The following is a 10,091-nucleotide window of genomic DNA, read 5'->3' as shown; positions in this document are numbered from 1 at the left end:
ATAAAATTCTATTTTTCTTAAATATATTATGCCTTATCCTTAGCCATCTCTTGATTTTGATGGAATGATGTTTGAAAAATCTAGTTGCACTAAGAACTTTTTGGAAGTACTTCTGTGATAAACGGGTCAAATTCCCTTCTCCTTTCCATATCAGAAGCCACATTCATATTCAAAATGCATTCAAAACTTTTAAAGATGATTTTGATAAAATTCATGTCAGGATTTTTAATTTACTTTAAGAAAGAGTCAAGTATGTCAAAATGCATCACTGATGTCTCTTTCACACACACACACACAAAACAAGCAAAGGTAATCTGTATTAGTCTAGCTTCTGTTGTTTGAATCCCACTGTCATATTGAGAGTTAAATGCTGCTTAAACATTCAGCAAATAGTATTCCAGCTCCTCCTTTTTTTTTTTTTTTTTTTTTTTTTTTTTTATCTTTCATATTTAGCCTATTTGCACAGCTTTCAGGGACATCATTACATCATTAGGAGCCCTGTCTGTGCAACATGTGTGATGTCAACATCTTCATTGCTGGGATGTCTATTTTAGCTGCAAGTACCACCCCTCAGGTGGTGCACGAGGGGATACCAGTGGAAGTTGCACATACAGAATGGAGGCCAGGAGCTGCTCTCTCCCAGTGCCTCTGGAGAGTAATTACATGAGCTGGATACTGAAGCCAGACAGTTAATTCTTTGTGCTTCTAGTCTGAGTGATGTATAGTGTGCCCACTATACATCCCAGTAGGAGAAGCGTCACTGTTTTTCTTCGTTGTAGATGGTTACTGGTTAAGAGGTGAGAATCCATTTAGAAGTTCAGAAATTCTAACAATAAATTGATGATTTATAATTATAAAGCAAATAATTATTCTTCCTTATTCCTAGGTGATCACTGAGACCACAGAATTCACAGGTCCGCAAACTACTGTATATACAGTTGAGCATGAAGAGCCTTGTGTTCATCGTGAAAAATCTGTCGAGCATGGAGCACCTCCAGTCAGAAAGAAGATAATAAGGACAAAAGTGGATCCCTCTAAGTTTTTGACACCTTATCTCCAGCACAGTAACAAAATGAAGGACCTGTTCAGTGAGGTAAATTGTCCCATGTTCATTTTTTATTCTATCATAACACCAATTTCAAAAATATTTAACAGGTATCACTGCAAAACTTCCTACTACTCTTCTGTGTTTTTTTCCCTGTACTGCATTTCATAATGTGTGTTAGTGCTATTTACCTAAAATAGGAACTTCCATTTTTTGATTCAACCCATCTTTTGTCCATTTTCAGCTTAAGTGCCTTAGGTAATCATTAAGACACAAATGTAGCTTTAGGAGGAGGTTGTCAGAGGTGTCAGTTAATAGGACTCCTGCATCTAATTTGGATAGGCAAGGTAAGGGATACAGGAAATCGTTTACTGAACAGCAAACCTCATCGTTTTGTAATAGCATATTTTTCTATCTATATATCTATCCAAGAAAAATTCCTGGATACAATATGGGAGCAAGCACCAACCTGAAATTCTGTTATGGGATATCAAAGACCAAAGTAGAACAATATCATAATACGTTGTGAAAAGAGGAAAAATATTGCTCTGAATAGATGCAGATGGTGTCAGCTCACTTCTCCCTGAATGTAAATGTATATTACCTTCCTGTATTCCTGGCTAAAGGGGCTTATGTGTGAACTTGGACCGCTACCCTCACCTTCATTCTGCCCTTATCTTCTGCTGCTGAAACACCTGAAAATGCTTCTATTTTAAAATCTCAGGGAGAATAAAATCAATTGGAGGTGATATAAAACAGGATAGAGGTTTAGATTTTCTCTGTTGTGTCAAACAGATGAAAATCAACTGGTTTAAAAAGGATAGCTGCAAATTTCAGTTGAGTAATGCCAGGTTTTACTATTAAATAGTTTTCCAAAATTTTCTGTACCTATCAGGTAAATAAATCAATAATTGCTATATAAATCTCCTACAGAGCCTTAGAATATGTCACAGTTTTATTTGTTCTTATTTCATTTCAGAATAAATACAAAGAAAAGTTTATAAAAGAAAAAGGAAAGCCATATGCTTCCACAATTGATACACCAGAACTTCGTCGAATAAAGAAAGTACAAGATCAGCTCAGTGAGGTAGGTATCAACTATGATAGGGAAAATTAATGGGTGGTAAAGAAGCAAACTCACTCATAATTTTAAATATTAAATAAGATAAGATTTAAAAAAATAATATTATCATAAGGCAGTCTAGGTATTTAGCAGAAATTTTGCCAAATTGCAAAAATGAGGAGTACAGAGTCTTATGATTTTAGTTCTAGGATTTTGATTAGAATTGGACTTCTCTAGATGGTTCTTGACCAGCTGAACATTAGTACAATCTCACTGTGGCCAAAGAAGCTTGAAAAATGTTGATCAGAAGTTACACAGGAGAGCATGAGAGATGATGATGTCTGTATCACACTGTGATTGGATATAGCATACACTGCATCCTGCAGTTGTGATGCATGATCTGTTGTTGAAATCAAGTCAAACTCCAGACTAATGACCATAGAGTTTTGCATTTTGTTTTAAAATGTATTTAAATGTGGTTTTGATTTCATAGGGCAACTGAAATTCAGTTCCCTAAAGAGATATTTCAGAAATGATGCCTGCACTCCCCAAGTGTTGCAAAATGAAATTCTGTGCATCTGGTTATTTCTTATGAGATGTTTTCCCCGTCTATCCCATCTCTCTGGGATATGTATGGTCTGCGTTTCCAAGCTAGCTCAGTTGCATTTGCCACAGCAATGCCATGCCTGCAGTTCTGGAAGCTGACCCTTCCTCTCTCCTCTTTCTTTCAAGCATCTGTATTTTCCCTTTCAACCATAAACCTCACAGTTTGGGAAACTGAAATCTGCATAGAACGATATCTTAATTCTTTGTGCAGTGTATGGAGAGAGCTAAGTGCCTAAAAATGGGAACCTTGAAGCTGAGGGCGAAGTTACCTAAGCTAACCAGTGGTGAGGAGATGAAGGAGTATTAAATTCTACCCCTTTCCTGACTAAAGTGGTTTTGAATTCAGGTTTGGGGTGTTTACTATGTTAAGCGTCAAAATAACAATGTTTGTCAAATCTGTCAAATTTTAATGTAAAAATATATGTTTCTTGCTATGCATTGACGTAGGTCAAATACCGCATGGCTGGTGAAGTTGCTAGGACTATTTGCCATGTTGATGAAAAGGCCAAGGATATAGAACATGCAAAGAAGGTCTCACAGCAAGTGAGCAAGGTGAGTGGGATGTGACTTTTTGGAAGGATTTTGTACATTAATGGATCATTTAGTTAACAGTATGAGTAGGATCTTGAGTTCACTATGCAAAAACAATGTTTTTGGAATAATTTAGGACAGGAAGAGATGGTAGGGTTGATCAAAGCAATAAAAATCTCTTAATCTTTAATGTTGCCTGTTGATGATCTTCATATGGCATTGGTTTGAGTCTTGTATTTCAAGAAAAAAAAAGTCAGCTGTTTGTTAGGAAATGTAAGTATTTTCCTAATAATAGAATAACCAACATGTTGATTTTTTTGTCTAGGTGCTATATAAACAGAATTGGGAGGAGAATAAAGACAAGTACCTACTTCCCCCTGATGCTCCAGAACTTGTGAATGCAATAAAAAATACAGCAATGTTCAGTAAGGTAAGGAAAATCACAAGTTTAGGGAACTGAAATGCAAGAAGCATTTCAAGACAGACCTTATTATATAATGAGTATTCTGACATTTTTCTGCTCTCCAGAAACTGTATACAGAAGATTGGGAAGGAGACAAAACATTATTCTATCCATACAATGACAGTCCAGAGCTCAGGAGGGTGGCCCAGGCCCAAAAGACTCTGAGTGATGTAAGTATCAAAGTCTGATTGTGCCATGGATCATGTGAGTATTGCAGTGCAACTTAGTAGGGTTCTACATGTGCGTACACTAGACACAAAGTCTTTGTAATGAAACAGAAATAAAAGTGCATAAATATTCATTAATAGCACTGCTATTTTTATAGGTAAGTGTCTGTGTTAAAGAGCAGGCAGGGATTAGCAATTCGAAATTGAGTTAGGAATGAATGAAACAATTTATTAATGATCATCAGAGATAATCAATAAGAAGACCTCTAGTATCTCTCAGAAAAAGTGAAGAAACTTGAATATTTGGCTGTAAGCCCAATTCTCTGGTGTAGTTCTGTAAGCTTATACTTCTAAAGAAGCAGTAAGAAAATTCAGGCATTTGTGAAGCTGTGTGACTTCCCCTTTAAAATAATAAAAGGAAAAAAGGAAAAGCACTTTTTAACGGATGATTTCATGTGTTACTTAAAAATTTCAGTGAATTTTGAAGATGTCCAGAGTTTTGCTTGTTCCTATGTATAGGGGCAGTGATGTTAATGTACTTTTCACAGAGAACTCTCTCTCTTTTGCTGTTCCTTACTGAGAGACTTTTCAGGAGTTTTCCAGAATATATTGTTTGAGAGAATTTACCCTGCAGCAGCTATGAACATAACTACTTTTGTTAGTAGTAGCATTAGTGAGATTTTCAGTAAATTACTGTTAGTGTAAGCAGTGCCAGTGTAAAAGCTGACTTCTTTCCTTATTTTCAGATTGTCTACAAAAAAGGGCACGATGAACGTAAATCTAAATACACTTCTCTGCCAGATCCACCTGATGTGGAACTAGCCAAGAAAGTGACGAGGCAACTCAGTGATGTAAGTAGGATGCAGTGCTCTTCCTTATGTTTGAAGTGAAATTTTGAAGAGGCAAATTGTTACCTAATGAAAGGAACAGCAGAGGAAAAGACTCAAAATTCCTTTGATCTTTCAGTGACAAAAGTCAGTATTTACCTTTTGCTTCTTTCTTCTTGAAATATAGCAGAGAAAAATATGACCAGTCTTAGATAAAATGCAAAGCTTTTGTTCATATCAGTGAACTTAGGTTTCACAAAATCTTTCTGCTTCTCTTTCCCTTTCATGTGCAATTTTCCCTCTTTTTTTCCTCTCCTCCTTTACACTTCACATGTCTTCAAGAAAGAGTAGTAAATGACAAAATTTTGCTGTTATTTTAAATATAAATAATAAAAAATAGTATATATAATGCTTTCATAGTCAGTTACTTGCTCACAAGGTGTAACCTCATTTTGGTGAAAGGTTGGACACTTCATCCATGCAGATTCCTATTTCAGTGGCACAGAATACCTCCTAATGTAAATTTTGGAATCGAATTATTGTATACCTACACATGCCAAGCATTCTTAAATTCACAGATATAAATTCCTGAGAAACATTTGTCTCTTGCTAAACAGAAATAAACTGATTGAAAAAGTTGGTCCTTGAGTTTCATGAACTTAAATATAGTCTGATAGCTATCACATCGCCACTTCTATATTAAGAAGTATTAAAAGGTCTGTCCATGTGCGCTTTTGTAATAAGTTTCATCAGTAGCAATGGTAAATTCCAGTTTAATGGAGTATGTTACACGACTAGTGAGGAAGCATAACTCAAACAAAGGACTATGTTAGTGATATTCCATGGAGAAAATTTAGAATTAGTAACTGCATTTTAGAATAGATGATTTATTTCATCCATTTAGCCAGAGAAGGTATCAAGAGGTATAACTGAACACAGATGTAATTAGGTCAAATCATATTTAAGGTGTATTTGACAGTAGATGGTAAAGTGGCTAAAAGACAGGTATAAAATATGACACTGTTAAAAGGAAGATTTTTAAAAACAGATCTGTCATGCAAAAATTGAATGGTATCTAGAAATAGTGATGTTATATTTTAGTTGACATTTGGGTAATTCATTTTTATTATTTCATTTTATTATAGATTAAGTATCATGAAGACTATAAAAATAAGATCAAGGGCAAGTGGAGCCAAACTCCATGCTATGATGTTGCAATTGCAAAAATGAATTCAGAAAATCTAAGTATGGTAAGTGAATTCTTCAGAAAATCTTGAAATGTGCAACTTATCTTCCATTTGTATTAACTTAGAAAAGACTCATTTTGCCTGCTCCAGTTGTGTTTTTTTTTTCTCTCTATTTAAGCTACTTCTTGGGTGGCTGATTTATAATGTGAATGCAATTGATGCATTACTGTCTATTTTTCTCTTTTCCTAACAGAAAAAATATCAGGAAGACTTTGAAAATATAAAAGACCAAATCTATTTTATGCAGACTGAAACTCCAGAGTATGAAGCTAATAAACGACTTGGAAATAATGTCAGTAAGGTATGTTAAGTGTACTCCCATTAGTTTAGTTTGGCTCTCAGTCAAACTAAAGTTAGACAAGTTTATACTGAAGCTGTTCTGTCTGCAAAAGGTATGTTTTTCTATGTACTACATTTCAAAGCCTCTAATGATCCTAGCCATCCTTCTAGCTTTCAATAACAGTAACCATAAAGTAGAATTTACTTCTTTAAGCAGAATTTTCATCATTGTTCATTCTGACCATGCTATGCCTGTTTTTTTAGGTGGAATAAGTCAATGCTATTAATCAAGACTATTTTAAAGCCATTACTCTGGCTTAGTATTTTCATATTTGATCGTCTTTACTCAGTATATCTTATTAATGTCATGTTGGTGTATCTTTTGTTCAAAGGGTAGATTTTGTTTGACTTCTACATTTTCTGTAATATTTGTGTATCAGCAAAGGCAAGGATAATCTTATGTCAGTAATTTGAAGAATATAACTGTTTTGTGATGTTGAGCAATACCTGAAACATCAGAATGTGTTTGAAGAGGGACTTGCGGGGAACCTGCTTCCCAGCTATTAAACAGTTATCTTGTGACCTGCTTCTCACCTTGTGAATTCTGTAGTCTGTTGTTCTGACTGTCTGTCATGGTTCTTTGCCATGATGAAACACCAATTAAAAAGCCCAGGAAAAAAGGATATAGCTCAGTGGGTGTCTGGCTTTCAATATTGTCTGTAGAATGGAGGAAAGCTTCTTTGGCCTATTCCCTAGAACATTTATTGGAAAGCAGCAGCTTAGCTCAGTGTTACCCTTTCCTGGTGTTAATGAGCATGGTGGAGTTCATACTCTTTATCTAACTAGTACCACAAAAATTCAGAACTCTGGATAAGTGATTTTTTAAAATTTCACCTTCCTTATTTTTATTTTTTAAAGATAAAATACAGAGCAGACTATGAAAAGAACAAAGCTATTGCAGATTACAATGTGCTTCCTGCTACAGAGAACCCTTTGCTGAGGCAATTAAAAACTGCAGGAAACGTGCTGAGTGATGTAAGTATTATCAAAGTTCAGTTGATTTAATTTCAGTCTTGTACAATAAACCAAAACTCATCATTTCTTCACAAGGCTTTTACATTGTATCTCTCAGTATTTTAGTATTATAATCCTACTATGTACTATGAGATACAGTCAGCTAGAATAGTATTTCTTTAGTAGCTAGGGAGTCTCTACAATTCTCTACAGCAGAATATGAAAATAATTGTATTGTATTATCTCTTTTTGCTGCTTTCATCTGTATGGAAAAAGATTTCATATTTCTTAGTGTCAGAAGTTAAAAAATTGTGAGTCAGACCTTCTTGTCTTCCCTTATGATCCCAAGAGTCACTAAAAAAGTTAAAATAATTAATTGAGAAAGAAGTGTGCCATCTGTTTTTCAATACTGTGGGGAAAGCTTTTCTTTGCATTCTGTGCATGTGGCTCATCCTGATAATGGAAGGTGCATCTGAGCAGTCTGCCCTCTTCTTCTGATCTTAAGAATGCTAGGTAGAGCCTTAGTCATATGATCTGGCTTTCAAATATCTCATAATACAGTCCTAAGAAATGCAAATGCCACCACAAGCAATTTGATGTTTGACTTCTGAGTTCCCTTAACAAGTATGAAAAATAAGTTGTGAAATCATTTCATTGAATATTTTTTGCACCATTCTATAGTATATTATATATAGTATTGTGTATTGATTATTTAATTTATAGTGCAGTGAAGTTGACCTGAACATTGACCTGAACATAAGGAAATGTCAGGGTATACACCCCTGCTTTGGAGCTCAGTTTTGTTATTCTTGTGATATCCTGATGTTATTGTAAAGAGGGTCTAATCATAGTTCTTCATGTCATTTCACTCTTACTGTTTTCATTTCTAATGCATTGTGAATGAGTTTCAATAAAATCTTCTACACTGACGTTATTTTCTTTTGCAGAAATTGTACAAAGAAGCCTATGAGCAATCAAAAGGAACGAGCATGAATTACTGTGATACTCCCAAGTTTCAGGTTGACAGCGTTCTAAAGAATTTTAGTGATGTATGTATTTTTGCATTTGTTTATATATTTCAGTGTTGACATTCTTGATTACCTTTGCTAATCAATTTGTGATTATTTTCCTAGGTAAAATATAAAGATGCATATCAAAAGAATATTTTAGGACACTATTTAGGAAGCTATGAGGACCCACATCATACACACTGTATGAAAGTTGAAGCTATGAAGAGTGATGTAAGTACAGCACTAGCTCTGTTCTCATAATTATACTTTCATTTCAAAGAAAAATCAATTTTGCTTCTGTTTTTTTTTCTATGCCTAGAAAAATTACAAAGCAGATTATGAGGAGGATAAGACAAAATGCTACTTCCCTCAGACCATAACTCAGGAATATGAAGCTATTAAGAAGTTAGATCAGTGTAAAGATGTAAGTAGTTGCTACCAAGTAGTCAATTAAATACAGAATGACCACTTTTCAGGTCTGTGGAAATCTCAAGTGATTCCTGTTAACTTTTGTGATTTTGAATTTCACTTTTTTAGCATAAATTTAAAAGCCACATTCATTTATATTTTAGAAGCCTTTTGTGACATCTAGTGATCAAGATAGATACAGCACAATCTTTTTTATTTAACAAGTTAAAACATGAAATCAGAGGAACAGTTCTAAAATGTAGAACGAATCTCAAACATCTATGTACTTAAGTTTACAGTAAATGCTTTAATAATTTATTTGTTCTCTGATTTTTGTTAAGTAATGTGAGAACAAATGTATAGAACAATGCCTGTCTTCATCGGTGCTGTAACTGATCACTATCTCAAGCAGTGTTATATTGTTGTCTTGGTAAAAAGTTAATGTATACTGTAAACATATTCATTATTTTCCTTCAGCACACCTACAAAAAACATCCTGATCAAATCAAATTTACTCAAGTGACAGACTCTCCAGTGCAGAAGCAAGCAGAGATCAATAGCAAACAGCTTAGTGATGTAAGTAAAATTATTACATAATCAAGACACTTGATTATGTATCTTGAATTTCCATATATCTGGTAGAAAGCACTACAGTATCTCTTCCGTGACTTTCTCTATGACATCTCTGCTAAGAAAAGCTCAGTGCAGGACTTAGCTTTTATTTTCTGGGGATTTCATCAAAATTAGATTATACCTTTGTTCAGATAAGAAAATAGTTTTGATATTATGATGTGTAGTGATAATTTTAACTAAATTTTATCCAGTTGTTCGCTTCTGTTCTCCTCCCAAAAAATGACTTCTGCCTTTCCTAAATGATTATCTTACTGTGTTTTTCAGCTGAGATACAAAGCTAAACATGAAAGTGAGAAGTTCAAGTGTTCTATACCACCAGATGCTCCATTTTTCATCCAGTCCCGTGTTAATGCATATAACATTAGTGATGTAAGTATTAACTTTACCCTGCATGTAGATAGCAAGATTTGTTCAAAGCAAAAGAGTTTCTATAAGAATGTGGAGTACAAGTAATCAGTTGTGTTGATCGTAATAAATGCTAGGATTACTGCAAAAATTCCAAGCAGCAAAACAATTCACATACACATAAAAGTCATTAAACACATGCAACTGTTATAAAATGCACTATTTCTTAATATGGTCTTAATATATTTATTAATATAATAAATATTAGTGTTTTATGTAAAAATACAGAGAGAGTTTTCTTGTTAAAGTGATTTTTTTCTGGAAATATGAAGGGGCTGTGAAATAGAGTTATCTTATGTTTCTACTTGAAATATCCATTTCAAAGATACTTCACATTGGTAAGAAATTTATACTGTTCTTTGTGTATTACTCTTTGGGTCATACTCAAATATT

At 34.1% G+C, this 10,091-nt stretch overlaps 1 protein-coding gene across 1 annotated transcript in view; it reads left to right on the top strand.

Annotated features, from left to right (window-relative positions):
• Nucleotides 1-511: 511 nt before the first annotated feature.
• The window catches only part of NEB (nebulin), a 103,603-nt gene continuing 94,023 nt past the window's right edge, over nt 512-10,091 (top strand). The window contains exons 1-15 of the mRNA XM_026052142.1: nt 512-655; nt 887-1,093; nt 2,025-2,132; nt 3,162-3,266; nt 3,571-3,675; nt 3,774-3,878; nt 4,622-4,726; nt 5,848-5,952; nt 6,143-6,250; nt 7,147-7,263; nt 8,190-8,291; nt 8,376-8,483; nt 8,572-8,676; nt 9,138-9,236; nt 9,558-9,662. Coding sequence (XP_025907927.1) covers nt 512-655; nt 887-1,093; nt 2,025-2,132; nt 3,162-3,266; nt 3,571-3,675; nt 3,774-3,878; nt 4,622-4,726; nt 5,848-5,952; nt 6,143-6,250; nt 7,147-7,263; nt 8,190-8,291; nt 8,376-8,483; nt 8,572-8,676; nt 9,138-9,236; nt 9,558-9,662 — 1,728 coding nt within the window. The remainder of the gene's footprint in view (nt 656-886; nt 1,094-2,024; nt 2,133-3,161; nt 3,267-3,570; nt 3,676-3,773; nt 3,879-4,621; nt 4,727-5,847; nt 5,953-6,142; nt 6,251-7,146; nt 7,264-8,189; nt 8,292-8,375; nt 8,484-8,571; nt 8,677-9,137; nt 9,237-9,557; nt 9,663-10,091) is intronic.

This window comes from Nothoprocta perdicaria, unplaced genomic scaffold (genome assembly GCF_003342845.1).
Source record: "Nothoprocta perdicaria isolate Ctin4 unplaced genomic scaffold, notPer1 scaffold_84, whole genome shotgun sequence".
NCBI classification, from domain to species: domain Eukaryota; kingdom Metazoa; phylum Chordata; class Aves; order Tinamiformes; family Tinamidae; genus Nothoprocta; species Nothoprocta perdicaria.
The sequence above is the reverse complement of the archived record's forward strand: the minus strand, read 5'-3'. Positions and strand labels throughout refer to the sequence as shown.